General features: G+C 33.6%; 1 protein-coding gene across 2 annotated transcripts; it reads left to right on the top strand.

Moving 5' to 3' along the window:
* Positions 1–1348: 1348 nt before the first annotated feature.
* Positions 1349–26602, top strand: LOC124363123 (probable tyrosyl-DNA phosphodiesterase). Of its 2 annotated transcripts, XM_046818257.1 has the most exons (13): positions 1349–1367; positions 1827–1960; positions 6137–6253; positions 9992–10235; positions 12235–12423; positions 13295–13491; positions 15881–15983; positions 20066–20176; positions 21484–21750; positions 22491–22758; positions 22840–22955; positions 24613–24820; positions 26114–26602. In XM_046818257.1, exons 2-13 carry the CDS (start codon positions 1954–1956, stop codon positions 26243–26245), a joined length of 1959 nt encoding a protein of 652 aa, XP_046674213.1. In that variant the 5' UTR covers positions 1349–1367; positions 1827–1953; the 3' UTR covers positions 26246–26602. The 2 variants fall into 2 exon arrangements, with proteins under 2 accessions (XP_046674213.1, XP_046674212.1); XM_046818256.1 differs by lacking the exon at positions 1349–1367 and having other exon boundaries at positions 1369–1960.
* The last annotated feature ends 537 nt before the right edge of the window (positions 26603–27139 follow it).

Below are 27139 nucleotides of genomic sequence, written 5' to 3'. Positions count from 1 at the left end.
CGCAGATGAATTTGCATCGATAATCCACACATTTCTTAGTTCATGAGGTGGACAGATCAAAATATGACCATGTCATATTGTACAGCGACGGGTGTACTTACCAAAATAGGAATTGTGTACTATCGAATGCACTTCTTTTTACTAGTAGTGTAACTGGACTGATAATAACCCAAAAATTCCTTGAAAAGGGTCACACCCAAATGGAGTGTGACTCTATGCATAGTGTGATAGAAAGAAAGCTGCGCAATAGAAAATTTATTCACCTGCTGGGTATGTAGAGGTGTGTAAAACCGCTAGACTTAATCCAAGGCCTTACAAAGTTAACTATTTGGATCACACATTTTTCAGAAAATACAACACTTTGCAGTTTGTGTCTTCAATACGTCCAGGTAAAAAAAGGGGGGATCCTCTTGTAACTAACTTGAGGGTCATAGAATACAAGCCTGAAGGAACAATTAAAGTCAAGCTGAGCTTTTCGGATAAGTTTTTAGATCTTCCTCAACGGATCAAAAAGCCCCCATATGAAGTTTCTTTAAAAACATTACATACGAAGCAAATCCCCATCAAATCAAGATTGTACAAGGACTTACAGTCATTGAAAAACGTGCTACCAAAGAGATGTGCACAGCTTCTACGACAACCTTCCTCACTACAAAAATGAATCTAAAAAGCATCTGTGCGAGGAGGACAACTGCTCATTTATCGTAATACCTTAACACTTACAAGTATTTCTTTTTCAGTATGCTCAAGTCATTTAAATACATTTTTCTTTAAAAACAGAGTTAGTTTATATTCTTCCAGATACTCTGTCCTTTAATTTCTAGTTTCTTATGTAGGAGCGTAAATTTGTTTTTTGAAATTTTTTTATCTCCATACGTAAACAATTTGTTGTTGATAAGTCTTTGAATAAACGTGGATTTTATATTTATTGTGTACCAATTTTCTTAATATTATTTTCCCATAGACTATTAATAGAGTTAATATGAAACCCAATTATACAGACTAGTATGAAAACCACATAAGTAATAAAACCTCGTACATCAAAGTGTTATTAAAATGCAAACCTTGTATGTCATTTTTAAATTATTAAACAAAAATGATAGGGTGAAATAAAGTTAGTTATTCTATTTAAAACAAATTTTTATTATTTTCAAAATAAAACCGTTTTTAAAACGTCCTATAATAACAATAAAAAACAGTTTTTATTGCCTCCTGTAAAATTTCATATTTTTGATTTACAAGGTTTTACATTTAAGGTGACGTTAGGGGTTTTATTCTACTACAAAAACTTTGAAGTACTTGTAATACAGCTGCTACAGATGGCGGCACATCCAGAGATTTATATTCCAGCAGTCCAGCATGCTAGAGTAAATAGTTACGTGTTTGACAACTGTTAGAATTACACGTACTATTATTTTGTTTTATTATAAAGTGTAAATAAAATAATTAACGACAAGTAAAGTCTAGAAAATGCTGTCGTAAAATAATCTGAGACAATAGTATAATCAAGTTTATTATATTATTTATGCTTTATATAATTGTTTTATGATGAAATATTGAAATTACTACGTACGTTGCATACAAATTTATTGTTTTGAAAAGAAATCCTCGTATAGTAAAGTTTTGGAGGGAGAACTTTTGGACGAGTTGAGTCTTTTCTGTACAATTCTAACGTTATTAGTAAAATTACTAAAATTTGAGGTTATTTAGTTTCTTGCTTGTGCTCGTTTAGTCCTGATTGTTGTTAAGATTGATGCCTGTTGAGTCAATCTTAACAGTTTCTCAAGATTGATTCTTCAGTGATGGTTTATAACAGTGTATTTCAGAATCAGATCTATTACCAGTTTTGAAGTTAACATGTGGGAATGTATGTGATTATACAAGTGAACTGACAAAGATTTATATTAAACAAAGTTTCAAGTTATACAGCTTAATTCCATTAGTTCGTTCAAAATGAAAGGTAACTATAGAATTCATACTGATAGTAGTATATTTCAAGTAATCATTTTACATCTTTATGGTATTCATTATTGTTAGGAAACTATTTAGCTTACCAGTTCCATTTTGTGTCATTGCAGGAAGGAGGTTATGTTTACTCATGACCACCCTCCAGGCTCTGAGGGTTAGTCCATTTCCCTCAATGAATTTTTTTAAATTTTGGAGGTTTGTTTCTACGCCCAGTAGTCATTATACAATATAAATTTTCACCCCAACTCTACCTTAGGAAGAGGGGTTCTGTGACCTCCTTTTTATAATAGGTTTTCTTATTTTGACTAAATTTAGTCTAAAATGTTTTTTTTTATGTCCAGTTTCTGAAAACCAACAAAAATTACTCCCAACTTACTTTATGGGGGTAGGGGAGTCAAAAAGCCCTACCTCAAACAACATGACAAGGGGTTTGAGGTTAGAAATACTAGTCTTTAAACCTTATAGTGCCAAGATAATTGGGCAGGTCGGATCATAAAACGGCAGCATTACTGGTGCGAGTCATTCTGTCGGACACAGGGCCATAATCACAAGGTAGCCTAAGTCACTGTAGCACTGTACTAATTTTACTGTTTATCACTCATGTAGACATAAACCGTTTGAATTTTGATAATTGTTAGGATCAAATTAAGATTTTGGTGTCATTTGTTTTGTTGTTAACTGAAGTAAAATGACACAATTAAGTCAGTTAAATGTTGATCTTGACAAAGCATATAGAAAAGGAAAATAAAGCTACTTTCATTTTTATGTTTATTTTTCAACTTTATGAGATCCTTATATACCTGAAAAACAAACTGACCAGGTATCTTTCTATTACATTGTAATATATTTCAGTGAGAAAGACATGTAAATTTGGTAAAATCATACCAACCATTCAAATTGTATGTATTTATTACTGAACAAAGTACAACACTTGTTTTCCACTGTAAAGTCACTGTCTTCAGATAAACCATTTGTCTATAAAACCAGAATATGAACCTTTTGCTTATTAACTAACTTATTTATTATTATTATATAATAATATGTCCTACCAATGTTTATTTGCACATGTGTCTTACGTGTTATTGTGTATAAACACTGAATTTGGGTCAATCCATTTCAAATCACCCAATAAAAATAAAATTTGTTGCTCACATTTTTAATTTGCCGGTTGGAGATTTCTTTGCCTCATTCACACGGGAAGAATTCTTGCGATAGTATTGAGGGAACCACGAAAACGAGAAGTTACACGAGCTTCACTTAAAAGACCTTACACTGAACATATCCTGACTCTACAAGATATGTTCAAATATTGTAGAGAAAATATTACTGGAGTTCAGTATATTTTTGTTCCTTCAGCTGAAATTAAGCAAATGGAAACAAAACTTACCGAGAGATTTGAATGCTGTTTACCAGTGAAAGGAACAAGAAGCTTTCACAGATACATCCCCATAAGTTGGCAACCAAATAAGATGTTTTGTTACTTCTGCAGGCTCAAACTTTGGATGATCATCAAACATCGATAACTTTTCACAAATGTATCATCTTTTACGAATAATGACTATGTTGCTTGTATCTATGATGACAAGTGGTGGCTTTGTAAAATCGAAGACAAAAATGAAGTCAACAATGATGTATTGGTGCATTTCTTTCACCCTTCTGGACCAAAAACTGCCTTCCAGCTTTCCAAAAATGACACTGCCTGGGTGCATGCTAAGAAAAATAGTGCGAAAGGTGACTCCACTGGAACTAACAACCGTGTCTGGTAGGACACATAAATAAACATAAATGAGAAACTATGTAATGAAATATCTTTATTTAATTCGCTAAATGAAAATTGCAGCCAACAAGTAATTGAAACCAATGTTTTAAATCTAAATGCACAGAAGAACAATATTATGTGGATACTGTTATTCAAGTGTAGTACAAAAAATTGTATAGGTAAATTAAGTTGAAGAATTATAATTCTTACCTATTGTTCTCACTGTGTAAGATTATGAGTTACTATTTTAAAATATTCCTCAGGTACTAACATATATTTTTACATCATGTATTTTATAAAATGTATTTAATAATATTATATTTTAGAACATAAATTAAAAATGCATATACATTTTGACAGTATAATAGATCTAAGCATTGAATTATTTTTCCTAAAGTGCGCAAGTGCTATTTTATGGTTATGAGTATTGTTTATTTATACCATTATTTTTTCTGGTTTAAAATAATTTTTATTGTAAATCCTAAGTAGGTTTAAATAAGGAATATAATGTTTTTCAGCATTAAATATAAGTTTATTGTTAACATAATGATTTAAACAAGCCTTGTTTGCTAACTTGGTACCGCACAAGCGAGAAAAAGGGTAGCGCTTTTAACTGAAATTCATGCTGTATATCTCTAAATGTAGTTAAGTCTCAGTCATAATTTTTTTATGAGATATTCCTATTTGTATAAAGAACATACTGTACAATTTTCACTTATTTTCATTCAGTCCCTTTTTAGTTATTAACCCTAGAAAATTGACATTATTAGGCTTTCGGCCATTTTTGAAAAGCTCTAGAAAAAAAAGGAGAGCATTCTCAGGGCTAAAACTTTTTCAGTAGGTAGTTTATATTAGTTTTCAACAAAGAAATAAAATATTAGTAGTGAGTCTCTTTTCCTTCCTAAACTTTTATGGTCTTAAAAAGTAACAATTGATGATTTTCTTCCGAGATTTTGCAGAACAAGTTTGACTGACTTTTCTTGCACAAAAGAAACATTATTATAATGTCAAATTGAAGTTCATTTTATGCTGAATACACTGGTTTTTTTGGATTATTCTGATATCTTTAAAAATAGCTTGGCAATTAAACTTTTCGCAAACCGCGTATTTTACTAAAATCTGCAAAACCGCCATTTTAAAAATGGCCGCCATGAAACAACTATGGCTTGTAAAATTTTTTTGAAATAGTGTCTTGTGATTGTCTACCCATAGGGAACTCATAATAAAAAAATTAGGCAAAATTAAAAATTTTGAGCAACATGACCTGGGTGATTTGAAATGGATTGACCCATTTACAGTTCATACAAATCATTCTGGATCGTACGTTTTTTGTTCTGGATTTTCTCAAACAAATACAACATTTGTTTTGAATCTAGAAACTTAATTATTCTAAATTTTCCACCAGACACATCAACACCACCTCCATTATAAGTTGTTTATCCTGTCAGTCTGCCAGCAGGCAATGATACAACTATCTCAACCATGAATTCATACCTGGTGAGTGTGGGTATTTAGTTTACTAACTCAATACGTGTATAAAATTTGGTCAGTGCCATTGATACCACCAATACCCAACTTGCAAGTGTTAAAAAATTTTAAAATACTGAAAATTGGTAATATCCGTGAAACAAAATGCCAGATCTTTCAATGTGATCTGACGTCGGAAAATTTGGACGATCTGGGCCGTGTTCGGAGGTTGGAAATGGCCCTGGTCATCAGTATGGGCTTCATGGCTGGCACATCCCACATTTTCTTGTGGTGAAATAAGACATCCCTTGAGATAGTAGGTACTGAAATTCAAGCTCAGATCATGTGAGCGCTCATAAATGTTAACTTGAACGGTTTCTCTTTATAATATGTACATATGTATTTACCTACTTATATAGCCTAATAACAAATAGTAGTTAGGGACAGAGCCACCTGCGGATAATACCAAATATTTCTGCATACATCAATAAGTTGTAAATTTTATCAACATTTATAAAATTAAATGTAGATAATTTATATGTGTAGAATGTCAATTCTTGAATGAGTACACAGAGATCCAACATTGGACAAATCTTAAGAACACTGACATTCTATCTAAAGAAGAAGAATGAATATCATCTATCTCTACAGTTCATTGTTGTAAAGCATTGTAATTGGGATCAATAAAGTTGATAAAGACTACATCAGCAGTTCCATTTAATTAAAGTTTTTGAGGGAAAACGGTCGAAACCCATTTGCAAATTTTAATTGACCCCCCTGGAATCCCTCGAATTAAACCCTCTCGGTAAGAAAGAGCAGCCTTACCTTCACACTATGGTGATCCTTTTTAACACAAACAATGCTAATGTTAATTTTTGGATAACAGAAGACATCCATGATGGCTAAAGATACATTTTTAATCCATGAATTGCATGTTTTCAGATTGCAGAGACACAGAGTCAAACAGTGGAAGCGGAAATATTAAAAAAGAGTGTGACTATGGTGATAGATGTTATAGGAAAAATCCAGCCCATTTTCAAGAATTCAGTCATCAACATTGTAAATACTAGTTTAACTAGTCAATTATTATAATTACTTTAAGGTTCCTTTATGTAGTGTTTTTGAATACAGTGCATTTTACTCCATAAACATAAAAATTAAAACATTGAAATCCAGCCTATCAGTGTCACACCTAGTTCAAAATGTTTTATGTGAATTGTACGGTATTTATTAAGCCATAACAATTATGAATATATAGTAAGTTTTAAGAATAAAATTGATTTATTCTCATAAATAGTACCATTACACTACACTGGCTTCAATGAAACAAACAGAGTTATAGTAATGTTATCATGCTGACATAATATTGACGATAAAACTATAAAATTACAAAGTAGTACAGTGTGTGTTTTTGTTTATGTAATATTATCACTACATATAATAACATTTTATGGATAATTGATTGTACATAAAAAGAAAGAAACCCACCCAAGTTTGTTACCAATGTCTGTTTGGTATAAGAAATCTGAATAAACCAGTTTCATAGCAATAAAAAAAATATTAAAAGTTTCAAATTCTACTGCATAAAATAAATATGTATACTAAGTCACAAAGGCACTGAATGAGTTTATAATATTATTTTCACTAATAGAAACAAGGTTGATGTCCGTTCCACTCCTGGTTAGCATCGGAGGCATCGCTGATTTGTGTATTTGTTGCAATCATATCGTCTGCTTCATGAAGATTACACTTGTCTCAACTAAACTGGTCAGAACACTGTCCATTTGACAGTCACATGGGGTGATTGAGTTTTCATTTTTTGTTGCTTAACATTCCCGGTTGCTTAACTCCCTAGGTTGATGTGCAGACCATACTTCACCTGTAATTGATATAGAGGCGAGCTATGTACTCTGTTAATTTACTTTTCGTCTGCATAACCATTCTGAATTAATTTGTCTTCAGTTTAGAATCGTACGATATAAATTGTATAGAGTAGGCAACATTCAAAAGTCAGGACTTCAAAAAGCGTCTAAAAAATATGTTTTATTTGTTTTATATTTATTTTTAAAGATATCAAATGTCACAGAAAAGTAAGGAGACCGATAAAAATAAGCTTTAATAATCACGTTCTTATCTTCAAAGCTGTTTCTTTAAACAGTCTTGCATTGATAGAGGTGTTTCATTTTTCATAGCAGTTCAAGAAGCTTTAACTGGAATAATCTAAAGCCCAACATCCTTTGGATGTTATCAGTAGTTCAAAATTATATCCCTTCAGATGCTGTCACTTTTTCTTAGGGAATAGGTGACACAGACTGAAATCAGATGAATGGGAACAAGAATACTACTAGCCACGAAAATTTTGTTTACGGATATGGCCACGTGACATCACAATGTAGCATTCAAATGTCTACAGTGGCTGTTCTGACGCAAAGCATGTTTCTTGTGAACCTTTTAGGAACTCCTTTGAAATTTGTGGTTATGAACCAACCTTGACTTTTACCCCATTTTAGAACAAGTTTTGAAGTGTTTGCAATTTTATGCCCTCATTTTTGGTCATAGAGTTATACTGATGGCTTATGAATATGCATCTAAACACTTTTTTAGTTTTTCTCATTAGGTGTGTACTTTTTTGAATAACAAAGAAAAAAAAGTTGAAATTTGTTTCTGAATAGCCAATAAAAATATTGATTAACTCCCATACTTCTACTACTAAAAACAGGTTGTAAAAGTGATTCAAGTATAACACTGTTTGGGGCCAAAATCAAGATGGTTGCCTGTTAATCAGTCAGCTGTTAATAGTTAGTCTTGGAAGCACAAGTTGTCTGGTAATAACACTTTTGCCCCACACTGAACCTTTTTGAGTTTTCTTATGTTTTCCCATGGACACTTTCAGGAATTAATAATAATAATAAATAACTTTATTTAACTTTTATACAGGATATACAATTCCAGTTTTTGCACAGATTTTATAAGTGATTTAAAAAATAGTATAGATTCCATTTATTTTCGTATACCTACATAGTAATGGAAAGTTTATAGTAGGGGAGCCCGGAATGCTAAATTTGCAGTGACTAAAGCGTCATGGGGGCCTATAGGATTGTGAAGATTAAGTCTTAAAACGAAAAAAGTTTATGTTAAGTTTTTTATTTCAGTGTGGAGGAAAGCGTGGACAAATTTTCAAAAATGTAAAAAAAAACATTCACATGGAAATACTTGAGCGCGTCAGACATTCATAATGTATACGCGCTATGTCTTTCTGATTATTGAGCGATATTAATCTGACGAGTAATTAGTGGACGGTGACCACAAAAAGGGATAGAAAAAAAAAAATTTATTCGAGCGTGTCAGATATTCAGAGGGAATGTTTAGTAAACTCAAAAAAGTATCCTATTTAAATGACTGATGATTTGGATGTGATCGAAAGTCATGACAGATTTGTGAAAATGTAAAAAACCTGACCGTTCTGAATGATAATGTGACAATAATGTGGAGGAATATTGTTCATCTGACCATTTGAAAAAATTTTTTGTTTGTTTTTTTTTTCACACATTTCTTTTCCACAAAATACACATTTCACACTTATATCACTCATTATTGTAATGTATATAAAACTTATTGCATTAAACAATCAAACAAATAAATAAAAACGTTGTACTTCTACAAAAACACGTTGTTATTGTGATCAGCTGAAATGGCATTATGGCGGCAGATGGTAGTGTGCGGATGGTGCGAGAGAGCGAAAGACAGAGAAAGAGTGAGAAGGAAAGAGAGGCACGGAGTGGGAAATATACAGTTCTCAGCGACTGTACGCTCCACCCTTTATTTATGGTTTTAGCTACCTCACCCCATGATTATATTTTTTCCGTAATCCTTAAAAGATTTCCTTCAAAATAAAAAAAGTTCAATCGCGCTTGAGTATTTCGAGGTAACGTATTTTTTTACACCTTTGTGACTTGCCTATTTCCTTAAACCACGCTTAAATCGTCCGATTATTGAAATCTACACTGTTCTACATGTACTTAACTTACCTTGTATTTATCTGACGTGCACGAGTTTTTCTGAGGATCGATTTTTTTTTACTAGTCTGACGGTCTATATAACGCCCTTAACGCAGACCCCTATATTAAAGGTTCATATGTGCTAGGGGTACATTACAGGGTACGACATTTCTCCCCATATAATTTTCTGATGTGCTCTAGTAACGCGAAAAATCCCCACTTGGGCTCCCCTACTATTAGGAACGTTGTTCAGTGGAAGCAAAATATGTGTTTTAGTAAATGTAATGAAAGTCATATTAATTAATTAGCTTCTAATTAGTATTTAAGTCTAATTAGTAATATTTTTGTAAACAGTTCTTTATTATTATTTTAATTAGTTTTATAACTAGTACACAATAGTTTCAGTATTTTTCTATTACCAATGTGTATACAGAAGAGCAAATATCTTTACTGTATTGTAACAGGTCTATAGGCTTTGAGTTTGATTCAAACCCAAATTGTTAACAAATGACAAAGCACCAAATGAAGTACAGTAACTGACAAATTATAACCAGGTAGACCTGGTCCACTCATTATCATGTGGGAACTCAGGGGGAAAGAAACTAACTTCTAGGCCAACGTGCGAGATATGTTTAATTTATTCTCAGCGAAGAATAAAAAAACTTTACGTTTAATAAAATTATAAATGTTTGAACATTGGGTTTAGTCCCATTGATGTATAAGATGTTGCTGTAACCATTTCTTGAATTCTTGATGCTTATTCGTCATAATTCATATTGTTTTTTATGATATTTTTCAGTACATAATCTCTTAGAAACCTGTGAAAGGAAGGGTTTACAATCGTTGCCTGAAGATTTCAGAGCTAAAATTAGCAGACAAACAGTTTTAGAACAGTTGAATATTCTCAGAAGTTTAAAATCAAGCACAAATCGCAATCCAACAACTGATGAAACTCAGGCCAAGAAATTAAGTATAGGCCTAACTGAAACAACAAACGTTAATTCAGAAAACAAAAAACCAAGTTCTTCTGTAGAAAGTTCAAGGTAAGGAAATATGATACAACTACCTGTTTTCTCTTTGTACTAAACTGTTACTGCTAGATCTCGTATTTCAATGATGGTGATCCACAAATGGTGATATAATGTCTGCACCTGCACTTGGTTGTTTTAGCTCTAGAGAATGGAATGCCACTAAAGCTTCTGTTTAAGTCTTTTTATTCAACCTTGTCCTTGGCTCTGGTGACATTTCTGACACAATCTTTTGATATGTGGGACTATTTTAGTTAAAAAATCGATTCTGTTCAGCTTGCAAACTTTCAGCTCATGGGTATCACTTTAGTCGTACCATAATCAGGTGTTTCCATAAGATTTTGGCTCAGTGCCTCCGGAAGCGATTGTAATTGTTTGCATCGACGTCGTTTTGATAATATTGCTGTGCTGAAGGTGTCACGATGAGTCTTGTCAAGTAGCATGGTTGAAGTTTACATCGAATCAACTTCACTTTGCAATTCTGGATATTGCATAGGCTCTTGACAGCACAAGTCATTTTGCAGGTTAGGAATGCCAAATTGGGTGTCACGAGTATGTGTCAACTGCGAAACCTCTGTGATAAGAGTTTGAAAGTATTTGGAATGGTAGAGGGTAATAACTTTTTTGTGTAGGCTGTGGTGTGAAACAGGGCAATCCTTGGTCAATTTTCTCTACCTTGTTGTGGATATTACTCTTAAGGCCATTCCCAGAATATTGGCTTTGAGATTGAGAAGCAGCAGTTCAACTCCTCTTATTTTCTTCTGAAGATCTCTTACCAGCAAGAATTAAAGTTGGCTCATTAGACATCTTGTGGCAGGAAGTGGTGGGCTTGCCTTTACTCTGGCTAAGTATTTTGTGTTTTGTCTCAACCAAACAGGTTTAGTAGGCCAAGTTATCTTAGAGAAAGTACATTTACTTTCCAAATGTCTGCCTTTGGAGATGGTGCATCCCCAGCATGGACTTTTAAGTTTGAGTACGGACCAAAGATGGTGGGTGCGGACATTCACTTATATCTTGATTGGACAACAAAAGCTTCTTTTAACTCTTAAAAATCTTGTCTTTTCTCTCTCAACTATATTATAGTTTGTGTTTAATAAAGTAGTGAATACCATGTTTCTAATTAGTGAAAACAGATTGCCCATCTTCACCATCAACTACCTCTTATGCGCATCTTCAGTTTCTTCACTCACCTAATGACTAATTTTAAGTGCTTTTTCTTGACTAAGCTACATTTGAATGTTTCTTTATTTCATTACATTATTAGTGCAGTTTATTCATATCCAAATTAGCATCCCTGCAAAAATATACCCAACAAGAGAAATGTTAAATGTGGACTTCCAGTGATAAGCCAGTTGTCATTGAACTCAAGTGATTAACTCAAGTGTTCCGAGTGTGGTTAGTTTGACTGCGGTATAGGAGCAGTTGTTTTACACTGTAGAAGGATGCCATCTGATATGATTGGTCTGTTAGAGATAATGTCTTCTAGTGACCTGTTTCATTGATATTCAGATGTAAGTGAAATTCCCGTGTTGAATGGTTGGTGACCTCAACATTCAATTTAATTTCATTGTCTCGGAAGTATAGTATTGGTGTTAATAAAATTGTAATCACTTGCACGATCACTTACCGCAGGATTTGGCTGTCTGTAAAAGTGACAAAAAATGGGTTATTGAGGAGTATGTAGAGGAGTCTTTGAGGCTATTTAACTGTTTTAAAAGTTCAGTATTGAGGTCAATAAAACAGTTACATATAGTTCAGTAAAACAAATTATCTACCAGAGCTGAGTGGAAGCTTTATAGAATCAGGTTGTCTGTCACCCATTTCATGAATAGGGTCAGAATTGTGAGTCCCAGAGCCCTTCCTATGAATCATTTCCTCTCCTATTATTACCCTTTTAATTATTTGTTCTGTTTATTTTTCTGATAATTCAAAAGTGGCTCGTTTTTCAATTAACTATATTTCAACTCAGTACAACTTTCTAACTAAACCTTTCCTAAGATTATTAATTTTGTAGCACTTCACAAAGGAAGCGGCAGAGCTCAAGTACAGACGTTTGGAGCTCTAGTGAAAAAGGACCACCTGAACAGAAAAGAATTAGCCCTAATCAAAGTGGCTCAACAGGAAAACAATTTCCAAGTACAGGATCCAGTATGGGAGACCAGAGTAATAAAGGAATTAAGGACTCATCAGATGTGGCTTTAAGGTAAGACATTTAAGTAGAGTTTTGTATGTTGACTTGACTGTAGTTCATGTAGTAACTTTATAAATAACAAAGTAAGAATTCCATATTTGAGTAGATTCTTGTATGTATATATATTTTCAGTATCGTTGAGACTTATAACTCCTATTGTAGTCGTGATATGCTACATTATAGATTGACAGAAATTTATGTTACAGATAATGTGATAATGGAGCCTTTAAGCTCTGATTAAATTAAAACTCTATATTGATTTGACATGAATTTAATTGAAACTTTGTGATGTTTGTAACAAACTAAGCAAGAGCTCTGTTATGGTCAAAATCATAATTTTCTTGAAATTTTCATGGTGCTTATTCATCCACTTCATTCTTACTTAGTGCACATTATTTGGCCTATTTTAAACCTAATGTACAAGCATTCACTTACATTTATGATATAAATTTCATTGTTTTTGTACTCTTAAAACAATTGCCAATACATTTAAATGGTTTTTGCCAATGACTGATTACACCTTTGCAACGTATGGATTTCTTCAATTGAGACATTCATGGCAAATTCACATTTCAGAATAACAGGTTCAAACAATATGAACTTCACATTTACATGGCACAATGCCAAAACAGCTTGCTAGCCCAAACCCTAACGGCTACAGACATAAACCTAGTGTATTTTCTGGATAGCTCTCGTATTATACTTAGGCTACTGTTGTAAATGAACTAAATGTATTTTATCTACCTCACTTTGCCAGTGTTACTGATAGTAAGGATTGATCGCTTCATTAGTTATTGTTATGTCCATAAATCCAATCTAAATAATCTATAAAGAAAGTATGTGTCAAGAACTATTTAAGTATTAATCTCTGGTGCCAATGCAGTAGTGAGGAACATCGGAATAGAATGCAGCAAGCTCGGAATATGGACGAGGCAATGAAGTACTTCCAAGATGTGAAGAAGAGAAGTCAGGGCAACATTTGTGAGAAGCACAAAGCTGCTGCTCCGTACTACTTCTTCCTCACGTCTGTTACTGACTCCAGACAAACTCACAAGGAGCCGCTGTCAATACAGATGTTTGGTAAGATTGGAAAGTTTAAATCGTAGTAATTTATTGTTGTGAACTCTTTGTACCCTGGAGTTAAATTTGTTTTGTCTGAAAGATTTTTGAGAATCCTTGGTGTTAAAAGATTAAGGACAAAATCGTTATATATTTGCTGATATTTCTTGTCTTAACCATTGAAAATATTTAAAATAATATCTATTCTTAAAAGGATTTTAAAATTATTTAGTTTGTAGTAACTATTAAAATATTTGTATCAAATAAAAGATCTTCAAAATGTAAAAGAAGATATTTAAGAAATAACAATTATTGATATCGTAGCACTTGGTATTCTCATACTGTCACTAATGAGACGAATCTAGGGATTTTCACACAGTTTTCACTGAAAATTTTGTCACATGGAGTCCAAAGAGATAAAGTATATAGACTTTTAATGTAAGTTTTAGTGAAGATATACTGTCACTTTTAAATAATCAGTCAAATAATCTTTATTAACCATTGATCATACATAATGAAATAGGTTTTGTTCATAAATATCAAAATTAAAATACAGAAAACTATCTTAAAACAATATAAGCCTAATTAAAATTAACAGTACAACTAAAGTAGCCTAATTAAAATCAATAGTAAAGCTGTATTAGCCTGATTAAAATTAACAGTAATTTCACAGCTAAAGAATTCTTTTATAGAGTAAAATGGAGTTTTAAGCAACCAGCTGTACATTCTAGTCCTAAAAATACTTATAGGCACAGTTCTAGTAGATAGTTGTAATTTATTTAAAAAAGTAGACACTATACAGTTTGTGTGATTTGGTCTTTATTAATATATGCATTGGGATGTCAATTTTGCTTTTTCCATGTGTATTATGACTATGTATATTTTCTTTTATGACAAATTCAGCTAAGTTGTTTTTTACGTACATAATTTACTGAAAATGTACAAGTTCACCACAGTTAACATTTTAAGTTTAATGAACAAGAGGCGACAATGCTCCTCATGGCCAGCCCAACATATTATGTGAATTACTTTTTTTTTTTAATCAATAAAATGTCGCTGATTAAAGAGGAATGTCCCCACAAAAGCAAGTCATAGCATAAATGTAACTAAAAAAGCCCAAAAAATGCTATTCTAAGGTATTCAATTGAATCAATGTTTCTTAATTTCCAGATAAGATAGCTCACCCTAGAAATTTTCCTGCAAACAAAATCAATATGGGTTCCCAAATTTAATTTTGAATCAATGTGAAGGCCTAATAGTTTTACTGATCTATTTTCTATATTTTTTTATAAATCTATTAAAAGTGATTGCATTTTTTCGTGGTTACAAATAAGGTTATTGGCCCAGAACAAATTTACTGCACTATCAAGAGCTGTTATCATGTGTGTTATCATTTCCCCCCCCCCCAGAAAGATCTCTTATTATTAATTATGAATTCTAATTCTAATTGTATTTTTTATCAAGAAACTTACGGAAGCACAAATATAAATTGTTAATTATTAAACCTTCAACGTGGGACTTTTTATGGACCCATCTACTCCCAGCCACTCAGCGTACCGCCACTGATATTGTAAGTCAACCACCTTGGCATTGTTATTTGCCAATTTTTGGATCTACTTTTAAAATATAGTATAAGAATAACTATAAAACATATTAGGATCACTTATTACATTACTGTACAAAGCTCACCAAGCAACAACACTTATGCACACTATTTTGCTCTTATTGTAAATCTAAAAAAATAATTAGATTCATAATCTGTATTGAGAAAAACAGGGATATTTTAACACTGAAATGAATACAATGTAAACCTAAGCCATTCTAAACAGCAGCAAACATTGCGTTCTATAATGTTGAAATTATCAGGTGATATTTAAATAATGGAATAAAAAGTTACTAAATAAAACAAAACAAAAACCTAGTAGTACCGACAAAAAGATAGAATTATTTGTTCTATATATGTAGTGAGTAAATAACTGCAATCCACAAAAAAGGATTCATGTAAAACCACTATGATTTTGTGGTTTGTTATAGTGAGTATGTTACCGTATAGGTACATGAAACTAAATTGAAAGGTTAAATAATTACAAGTTGGTTTATTTATAATTAAATTTTGCTACATTTTTAGAAGTATGTAGTTTGGTGTTTGGCTGTATTTTTTTATTTTATTTTTCTGTGCTTTTAGTGCGTTAGTCCCAATGCTCTGCTCAATTAATGTAATATGCATTAATATAAAAAAAATGTTAAAGCTTTTTTTGTAGTTCAACAACACAGTTAAAGAAATTAAATTCATATTATTACAGCATTTAAATCATTATAGTTGCCAAAACCAGGAATTATTGGAACTGTTAATGGTTTATCTATTTTGTTCATGTTGCATTTCATATGAGATAAAGTTGACTTATCACAGATATTCTGGATCCATCTCTTGGAGACCTGGAATCTTCTCTTCAGATTAACTTCATGGTGCAATTCGGATGGCTCATGGCACAATATTACACAGCTCAACAACGGTAAGATTATAGACTGATTAAAAATGTTCATTTATAGTTTTTAACATATTTAGTCTTGAATTACTTCATGGAAAAACGTCTTTTTTATAAACTAAATTCCTTTTAGTACTAATACAACAGCTTAGTAAAATGTAATCTTAATGTATAATGACAAGTGTGAGTTGCTGCTGAAAGATTTGTTATACAATTAGTTACTTAATAATTGTAACAAAGTCTAAAAAAATATAGTAACGTAATTGAAAGACGTACCTTTAAAATAAATTGTTGACTTCTTATACACAGTTTTACAAATTCATTTAATAGCAACGGGTTTAATTAATAATTTATTTTAATTACAATGAAAACTAGATTTAAAAATTTGAACAACATAACAAATTTTAAACTGCTGCTTTTTGTGAAATGTAAAACATGTCTTATGCACCTTCACTATTCTTCTGCAACTTTTTGGGCATCTAGATAACTAACCAGAGCGATATGGTTGCTAACTGGAATACTTCCTTTAATGGCTCCAAATATTAGAGTCAGCTGTTGTGAAATTATCCTAAGTTTCCCCCAAAATAACAATGTTAACCCTCGAAGACTTCCAACTTTACTGTTTAACCAGATGGAAACGCATTATTCTGCAACAGGGTAGACTTACGATAGAGTTGATGCTGGCATGACTTTTGTTATCCCTTCGTATGTTATATATTCTATGTTTAATATAAATTATCAACCATTAATATTACCCTCTACCTGTCGAATTACCGCAATATGCTTCTGGAGCTACCGGGCCGAATTGATGAATACGTCACTCTGTCGCATGAGAACTCACTATTTTTTTTATTATTTTAACAACTCAATTCAAACAAAACTAATACATATTATACATAATTTAAACTTTTATTAAATTCTCAATAATTTGGTGGTATTTAACCCTCCGAGTGCCACATACCTACTCCCTTAGTGCCACAGCTTTTTTGGCGTTTTTACAGTTCTCTTTTTAAAAAACCGTATAAAATACAATTTTGTAATTAAATTTTTCATGTTATATATCAATGTATTCAAAAAACAATAAGGAATAAAAGAAGTATAACAGTATTGTACTTGCCCTCTGTCCAGGTATGTAGCCCTCAAAGTAAAATAAAATTTTCACAATTTTGTCATGTCCTAACATCCACTACTCAAGATTTCACTCTGTACACAAAACACAGTTTCAAAATAGCCATTTTATTCCAAATTTAATAAGTTTTACAAATATATAAACTTTGTTTATATTTAAACTAAAAACCAAGCTATAAAATTGAAAAAATCACAAGTATATACACAATTTTGTCTCCGTGTTTACTCTGAGTGTCTGCTTTGTGATGCCTTTCTTTTTCTCTCAGGCCTAAGGGGTTTCCAGAAATGTTCTAATAAGTGGAAACATTCTCTGAGCACACCTGTATTACAGCCTGGGCACCAAACTCTGCTTCGGCCTCTTTTTTTTGATTTAGCTAACTGTGCACCGGCGTAATTTGACCCTAGCTTCAAAGTTCATTAGGGTCCAGTACGTACTCTTCACCACTGCCACTTGAAAAATCACGAAGTGAAACGTCTGAAGGTGTATCAGGAGCTTCAATGTCACTTGCACCGTTTTCACTAGATACATATTCATCTAAAACATCCCGAATTTCACTAGAATGTTCCAAAGCATCACGATCCATGTTTGAAAATCACACAACACCGCAGTCAGCTGTCAGCATTATGGAGTTGTAACGTATCGTCAAAACAAAGTATGACGTAATGCACTGCCTCCACAAAATTATGCATTGTCGCGATTATATGTACTATAACAAATCTTCATCTTTAAAATGATACCGAATTTGACTATTTTGCTGGCATTTTAATATGAATAATACAAAGCGCTGTTATATAGTCCCGGGCGCGACTTTGGCCGTCATAATAGGCATTAATTAGTCGTGGCCACTAAATTTAAATCAATACTCATTTGTATTGTTATATTAAAGTAAGACAATGTATCTTGTATAAAGAACTGTAAAACAACATAACAATATGTCAGTGAAGCAGCAGTAGCTGGAGAACGTTACAAATAGGCCTAGTAATTGATAAAATATCAAAATAAGTTAGAAGCAATTTTGATAAGAAAGGGCTAAATCAGTTTCAATGAAGAGATCAATAGAACTTTTCATGTATTACGCCTAGTTAGCATCAGTAGGCATAAAGACATGCGATGAACGAGGGCAACAGTACTGTTAATACGAGGGTCGTCCACAAAGTAACCTCCGTTTTGAAATAAAAAATAAACTAGTTGAGATACAAAAATTTTATTATATAAATGTTAAAACTGCAGCTTTTCTCTACTTTTCTACATATTCACCATACAAATTCAAGCACTTATCATATCTTTTAACAGTGTTTTAAATTCCGTCTTTAAAAAAAATCTGCCGCCTGGGAACGTAGCCAACATGTTACAGCGTTTTGAAGCTCTTCATCACTCGCAAACCTCTGAGATGCAAGCCACCGCTTCATGTACGGGAAAAGATGGAAATCACTGGGAGCCAAATCCGGGCTGTAGGGGGGGGGGGGGTGGTAAAAAAAACGTCCCATTTGAACTTTTTCAAAAGTTCTGTCGTTCTTTGAGCTGTATGAGGGCGGGCGTTGTCATGGACAAACACAACACCAGATGTCAGAAGACCACGACGCTTGTTTTGAATCGCTCGTCGTAGCCGTTTTAATGTTTCACAGTAAGCTACAGCTGTAATGGTCGTACCACGCTCCATAAATCAACAAGCAAGATGCCCTTAGCATCCCAAAAAACTTTAGCCATCAATTTTCTCGCTGAAAAAGATTGGCAAGCTTTCTTTGGCTTGCTTGGCGAAGCGGTATGACCCCATTGCATTGACGGACTACACCTTCGCTCATAATTGGTCCATACACCGCACTCAATATTCCCGATGAATTTCAGCTGCTGTGTAACTTTTCGACCACAGAAAGAAATCTTATTACACCATGCACTTCACACGTGGCGGGATTTTCTATCACGGCGCTCATGTTTTTACGTTGTACCAAAAGAACGTGCAATCGCACGATGCTCTCCTTTGTACAGCTAGAAGCGTACTGAACGGCTGCACACACCGATGTGAGAATGGCGGCGCTACCCCCACTACTTATCGTGCCACGCCCAAACGGCGGTTACTTTATGGACGACCCTCGTAGTTATTTTCAGTAGCAATTCCAACAGTTGCCATATGGTGACAGCACATAGCAGAGAGCAGTGATAAAGCAGTTAAGAGGACTTGAGCACCAGACTCCCCATCAAGGCAATTGGCAGTCATATTTTTAACAATTCATTACCATTGAGGCACCTAAATTTAAATTGCTGAAGGAAAACGGCACTTTAAAAGAAATATAAAAAAATAAATGTTCAAAAATAAATTTTAGGCTGGATATTGTTAGTTGTTTTGTTTAATCCTGAACAAGAAACACACCACTCTTTTAGTGTATAAAGTTGTGTTGGGGCCTGAATATGTAATTACCCAAAGCCCTGCGAACTTGAACTTTGCGATTTGCAGAGCGCTGTTGCTTCACACTTCACAATAAGTAAGTCAGGTTGTGTCTGTCGTTCCATATAGTATGGTATTAATTTCATAATTTTGGTTAGTGGTCTTTGGAACGTCTGCTTTCATGCTAAACGTCTATGTCTACTTTCACATCTGTGATTTTATAGTACATTGATATTATCCGGATTCACTATTTTTTGAAGAGTTTTTCTTACTTGTGTAAAAAAAAAAAAACAAAACTGGATATTCCAAGAGAATCAGAGCTACAATGATGAAACTTTTTGCGGGTTGTCAATATAGTAATATGTGGACATTCTTGTATTTTGAAATCATTTGATTCATTTTTTGACAGATTTTTTTATATAAAATATTATATAGATAGCAATTGAGGATTTTTGAAATTGATCACTCACATAACCTTGAAATCTTTAGTTAGAATCTATCATTACTTAATATTGTACGAAAACTGCCTGTGTTCTAAGACTGGAATAGTAATATTAATACTTAAACCTATAAAGTGTATGTTATCAATTGTTACAGTGGTAAACCACTCACGTTATTGTATGGAGAAATGGACGTTGATAAGTTGAAGTTTCCGAATGTAACAGCTGTCAACGTGAAACCTCCTTCTCCATTTGGAAGCCATCATACGTAAGTACTCAGTCTGTTTATTATTATTTATGATTATTTTATTGTTTTTTTTTTTAGAGTTAATTTCAGATCTCCAGGCATAAATAGAAAAATTCCAGCAAAAAAATTATATTTATTGGTTGGCAAATGTCAAATATTATGGTTGCGTTCACAAATTTAATATGTGACAAAACTTCAGATTTATCAATTGACATAAAAATAATCTGATAGACAGTAAACAACTGAAGTAAGCCAAAATTAACAACATGTCAGTGTTCCATACATGTCAACTGCAAACTGATGGAAAAGCCGTTGACACATCAAAATATGATTTACTTCGTCTTTATAGATCATGAGTCTGTATGAATAGAAATTCATAGTATTAACTAGTTTAGTTGGTTTCAGCAACTGCAATCGAAAGTGATAAATTTTTAATTGATTACTTTGATATATTAAATAAAAAAATGTTTTTTAATCGGTAGCCGAACATTGATACTTGATGTTTATCAAGCTCTAAATATCAATGTTAATTGATAACATCAGTGTTTTTTGCAAACTTTGTGTCGTCCTCACGGGAATAAATGATTAAAATCGAGAAATAGATGTAATGAAGTTTTAAGTATTGCAAAATCAATTTTAAAACATCAATGTTTTATTGTCCAACATCAATGATCATTGAAAATCAATGATAATCGACCATCCCTATATCTAAGGAGAAAATAAATTGTTTTTATTAAGTTCCTAGCATTTTTATCATATGTACTCACCTTTAAAACCTTTCCTGGCCTTCCACAAATAATTCAAGACCAAAATTAACCAAATTGGTCAAGCCGTTCTCGAGTTTTAGCGAAGTCAATTCGAACAGCATTTCACTTATATATATATATATATATATATATATATATATATATATATATACACGGATTATTAATATTAATATATATATATATATATATATATATATATATATAAAATATTAATATTATATATAAATGTTTAATCCTGCTCTCTGTCCTGCCATGCTCATGGATGCCGACTCCACTGCGGAGGATTCACCTACAAATTTCAAGGAAGACGATATTATACCTAACATTGGTATGTTTGTGGCAGGAAGATGTGTGTGATGGCGTACCGAGACGGGAGTGTACGAGTGTGCGTACACACAGCCAACCTGGTAGAGTCGGGACTGGGACAATCGGGTGCAAGGTGTCTGGCTGTCTCCTCTCTGTCCTGCCCTGCCCCTGGACACCGACTCCACTGCGGGGGAGTCACCTACAAACTTCAAGGAGGACCTGATATTATACCTAAGATTGGTATGTTTGTGGCAGGAAGATGTGTGTGATGGCGTACCGAGACGGGAGTGTACGAGTGTGCGTACACACAGCCAACCTGGTAGAGTCGGACTGGGACAATCGGGTGCAAGGTGTCTGGCTGTCTCCTCTCTGTCCTGCCCTGCCCCTGGACACCGACTCCACTGCGGGGGAGTCACCTACAAACTTCAAGCAGGACCTGATACTGTACCTGTCAGCCTACAGGCTACCTGAACTGCAGCCCTGGATTAGTAAACTACGCAGGGCGGACTTCTCCCATATCAAGTGTGTTCTAGTTTTTGTAACCAGTCACTTGACAATTTCAATTTGTAAAAATTTGAAAATGAACAAAATTGTAGCCTTGGTTTTTGAAGCTCTGCACTTTTATGAATACATTGCAAAGCGTTAATACGTTACCCATAAGCTTTTTTAACATCATATCAGTGTTAGTGAAACATTTTCCTATACAAGATAGGATAAAATGCATATGCATAATTTAACAGTTATAAAATACACAGAGCCAAGTAAAAAAATAACAAAAAAACAAGAATCACATGAAACTGCTTTCACTTCATGTTTTACCTACTGTGAGCAGAAATGACCTCAACAGATCTCTTGTCGACTAAGTACAAAGTGTGTGACATTCACATAGTGGGTGAAATGCTCTTATTCAACGCTATCCTGGATCTTTCTGTTTATCTCTTGTATAAGATTTCTTCTTCTTTTTCTGAAACAAAGAGGTTAGTCCCCTTTTTATTCCCCATTTTATTCATCCTCATGGGCCACTTGATTTGTGCGAGGATCAGCAATTAGAGAGGGTGGGTATTGTTTTCACAGTACAAAGTTACCAGTACTGATAAAAGTGGTAGCCTACTGTCACAAACAGATTTGAACCAGTGCTATCCCTAACTCTGATCAAAATTTGTGACTTGTAGCCATCTCTCTAGACTTATAATTTTGACTGAACTGTATAGTGTCAGCTTGGGAATCAACTGTAGTGTTCATGATAATTTGTGATTTTACAGTGTATTCTTTGTCGCGTCAACTCCCGGGTCACACAAAGGTGTGGATTCCGACAAGTGGGGACACGCCAAGCTGAGCTCACTGCTCAAGCGACATGTCCAGATCACGCCCAAGAGTAGTAGTCCTCCACCCTCGTGGCAGATCATCGCTCAGTGCTCCTCCATCGGTAGCCTGGGCCCCCAGCCCACAGCCTGGTTCTGTGGGGAGGTGAAGCAGGCCATGAGTGGTGGTATGGGCCTTGCCCTCCAGTCAGCACCACCCATCCGACTGGTGAGTACCGGTGATGGGAAACAGTTGTAGTTAGATGCAGATGTTACGGATTATGAGAATAATACAGAAACGTCCCCGCAGGTGTATCCCACGTTCGACAATGTGGCGGGCAGCTATGATGGACTGCTGGGAGGAGGCTGCCTCCCCTACTCCAAGAAAACTCACGAGAAACAGCCTTGGCTTCAGCAGTACTTATAGTAAGAGTTCCGCTTTAAAAACTAGAATAATGCAAGAAATTATCTAATTTTGGAATCATATTGAGTCTCCTCCAGTTCACCTTCCATTTAGTGCAGCATTTGAAGTCTGACACTGTCACAGACTCGATTCTCACTGGTTATCTCTGATGTTGAATCAATCCATTGTGTTTGTGATGCTCCTGTAGTCTTGATGGTGTCAACATATTTTGAGACGGAAAGAATCAATCAAGTACATAAATAATTATGTTATACACAGGGGTTATACTTAGAAACATGACAATTTAATAATATTACCTAGAAGAATATAACTAGCCTTATCCAGAATTCTAAAGTTTTTGGGGTACTAAACAAAATTAATAGCCTTGCAATCATCTGTTATTGTGGGCATATACTTCATAATAAGGCTAATTATGTACAGGTTTAAATAGGTTAATCCCAGATGAGGTGAATGAAAAAACTTATGCAGGAAGCAAAACTTTTGGAAATTTGACATTATTTAGTGAAACAAAACCAGTTAGACAAATCATACCTATAAGTTATGGACACAGATCAATTTACTGAAACTTTCTGTATTTTTTGTTTCTTTATTTCTAGTAAATTTTTTAGTTTTGGGAACCAATTTTAACTAAAGTAGGATTAAGTAGTTGATGTGCTAATTTAATTTATGAAACCTTGGTTAATATCCTAATCAATAAAATAGGAAATATTCTCCTTTCTTCTTTTTACCACCTGAAGCTATGTTGAAGCGTTCATGCTATTATAATTTTAACAAAAAAAAAAAAAAAAAAAAAACTGAAAATTAAAACTTAAGCATTAAAAAACTGTATATTTGGTACGGTATTGATATTTAAATTGTACCGTATGACGATAACACATGGGGGTGGTGACTTCTGAGGTCGTAGTAATAAATACTAGAAATACAAAGTTTACTTATAAGTTCAGTTTAATTACGAAAACTTAAAAGCACCACTTTTAGATGGTAAAGGAAAAGTTATGTAATGCCACGTTGCTGCCAATTAGAATATAATAACTAAAAAGTATATCTTCTAGGTGGGCCTAAAATATCCAATGTTCTATTGAATTATGCGTACGACGTTTTACTTTACAAAACAATAATATTTCACTTCCCTTCGCAATAGGTAGACTCACAACCCGGGTGTCGGCGTCTTGGCACGAGACATTGAAGCTGTAGTCTAAGAACGGTTATTTCTAGAAGAGGAGTAGAAGTTCGGAAGTGGTAGCCATCTATTCAAACAACACGTGAGATACATCAGCTACGTAAACTCGCGGACAAAGCGCGCGAGGTCTGATCGGTTACGTAGTTGGGCTGCTACAAAGGGTTAGAAGAAAAAAATTCATACGCGTGCCAATTAGGTAGTTACTCCGCCCAATAATTTAGTTCCGGAACATTGGATGTAAAATAATATTATATTATACTGGCTGATTAGGTTGCGAAATTTACATTGTATGAAATTTAATTAACTAATTTACGGTACAGAATGATGATAGTTTTCAATGAAAACTAACAGCTAATTTCAATGTTGGTTAATAAATACTATGATCGTACAACAAAGAACTGCAATCATATCGAGAATTAAAAAGTTTTGAAACAACTGATCCATTGTGTTAATTGTTTTGTAACTATTAATTGCTGCAGCCAGTGGAAGAGCGACAGCCGGAATCGCACCCGAGCGATGCCACACATCAAGACGTACTGTCGCGTGTCACCTGACCTGTCTCAGCTCGCTTGGTTCCACCTGACCTCTGCCAACCTCTCCAAGGCTGCGTGGGGTTCCTTGACCAAAGCTGGAGCCATCAGCATCCTGTCCTACGAGGCTGGTGTCCTTTTCCTGCCCAAGTTTGTGGTGTGTATCAGTTTAAAATTACAATTAGTTTCACTTATTTTTGGGTTGGTGATTCAAATTCGTTGAAGTTTTTGTAAAATGTTGTGCTTACATAATAGATTTAGTTAACAAGTTCTCCACAAATTGTTTAGTTTTTGTTGTTGAATAAAAAAAATTAGGAGTTATGATCAGATGTAACAGGAGACCAATCATATAATGATCAGATGTAACAGGAGACCAATCATATAATGATCAGATGTAACAGGAGACCAATCATATAATGATCAGATGTAACAGGAGACCAATCATATAATGGGCATCTCTTTAACTGAATTTTTAAATCTTTTAGAAATCAGTTTAAAAATAACATACTATCATACAGAAATTTCTATAATAAACGATCTGTAACATTCTAAAAAGTTTCGAATTTTACTAACTTGAGGTTAGATACAATTCTACATACATCACATACATACATCATAGGTTAGTACATTTTGTAAAACTATTTTTACAAAATGTATATTTATTTAAATTAATTACTAATATACATAAAAAGCAAGTATTGTTTTATATTTAACTTAATTATTGATATACATAAAAAGTAAATATTGTCTTATTTATAACGTAAGTTAATTACTTTACAAGTAGCTAATTATAGATTAGATATTAAGGTCCAGACATATCCTTACTGATCGTGTTGTTGTCCATCCATCTGTGTGAAACTGTCAATAAAAAGGTCCTGGAGACTTGAAAGACTGAGAAAAATGTAAAATAGTTCATGTCTGAGTATAGCATAAAAAGCCTGTAAAAGCCTGCTTTATAACATTTTATTTACATATCTTTGTTAACAACTCTAATATGTATAAGAGTTCAAATTTCCCTAATGTATGTTTATCCTTGTATTAGAAAGATTCATTAAAAATAAATTTCAAATTATTTTCTATTTCTTCTTTAAACATTGTAAATTACTATGCAAATACGCGGAGGAAATTGAAAAAGAATTCCGATCTAAAGAGGCAAACAACAAATATGGCCACCGAGCTGTCAGTGAAAGTAGCGTGGCCGTCTGTACTGGCCATACGAGTTGCGAGGACAAACTATGGCAAAACTAACGCGAGCTGTCTGCAACCTTGGTGTGGCCAGTGCTGCTGGCCTTTTCAAGCGCAAACGGTTAATAAGTAGTGTTACGTTGTTATTTAAAATTATAGGTTACAACAAAACATTTAAAACAGCATGCAATATTTATGCATTTTTTTTACTTTCATCATCATTATTATTATAAAACTATTTATTTTTTATTTATTCCTGTTTCAGGTGGGGTCTAACAGTTTCCCAATAAAGGAAGAAGTAGCTGGAGATATGCCGGTCTTTCCTATGCCTTACGATTTACCTCTCACTCCCTTCTCTTCCAGAGACGTGCCTTGGTTCATGGACAATCTAAGCTAACTTCCAGATTACATCTATGCCATCACTGAATTAACAAGAATCACTGTAATCAGATATTAAACAAATGTTCAGTAATTAACATGTTTACATTCCCTATTAAAGTGATGAAAGTACATTTTCAAATATTATTTAATTTTATTGGTGGCATGTTATTTTTTACAATAGCTTGTTAGTTTCACAAATGCCATTTTATCATCTCTAGCTTTACGAATTATGGAAAATAGTGTAACTATTATGTACATACAATTATGTGTAATTTAATGTTGTTGATAATTTTATTGTAATTTGGTTGTGATACATTTTTAATGATATTGTTAATGGATTAAAAACCAAAATAAAACATGGAAGTAAGATGTATTTTTCTGTGTACTTTAAAATATTCCATTTGCATTATTGTTTTTTAACCACGATTCCTAGACACCCCTACACCCGTGCCGCTCCACCTACTGGAAAAAAAGACGAAAAGCCACTCAGTGAGAACCAGGGGAGCAAGGAAAATAGAACGATTGAGGACCTTAATATACTACCTCTGGTTGATCAGAAAACAAATCGAGTTGAAGATGATGATTCTCCATCAACAGCCCAAGTTTTTGGCTTACACCTTTCTCAAGGTTGATAACGACCCCAGGAAACTTGAAGGCCATCCAAGAAAGAAACTTCCTCTGAACTCCCTCAACAGCAACACAGTTATACCTCAACTCTATTCCAGATGACAGAATCATATTCAAGATTATATCTTAAAAATGATTAATACAGCATTAGATAGTTCTCTTTTCTATAAGGGACTTTTAACAGCTTGGAATCAAGCAATATGCTCAAACCTGAAACAATCATCTTTTGTGCAACAGGCTGGTCATCAAAACATAACAAAAGAAAGATGTGTATACCTTTCAA

Source organism: Homalodisca vitripennis, chromosome 5 (assembly GCF_021130785.1).
Source record: "Homalodisca vitripennis isolate AUS2020 chromosome 5, UT_GWSS_2.1, whole genome shotgun sequence".
In the NCBI taxonomy this organism is placed as follows: Eukaryota; Metazoa; Arthropoda; class Insecta; order Hemiptera; family Cicadellidae; genus Homalodisca; species Homalodisca vitripennis.
Note: the sequence above shows the minus strand (reverse complement) of the source record. Positions and strands in the feature narration are given on the sequence as shown.

What these genes read in the sequence shown, in the direction of transcription:
- LOC124363123 (XM_046818257.1), top strand. An exon ending in TCTTCTGTAGAAAGTTCAAG is followed by an intron (nt 10,236 to 12,234) that starts GTAAGGAAATAT and finishes TTAATTTTGTAG; the next exon opens with CACTTCACAAAGGAAGCGGC. An exon ending in GCTGTCAATACAGATGTTTG is followed by an intron (nt 13,492 to 15,880) that starts GTAAGATTGGAA and finishes GACTTATCACAG; the next exon opens with ATATTCTGGATCCATCTCTT.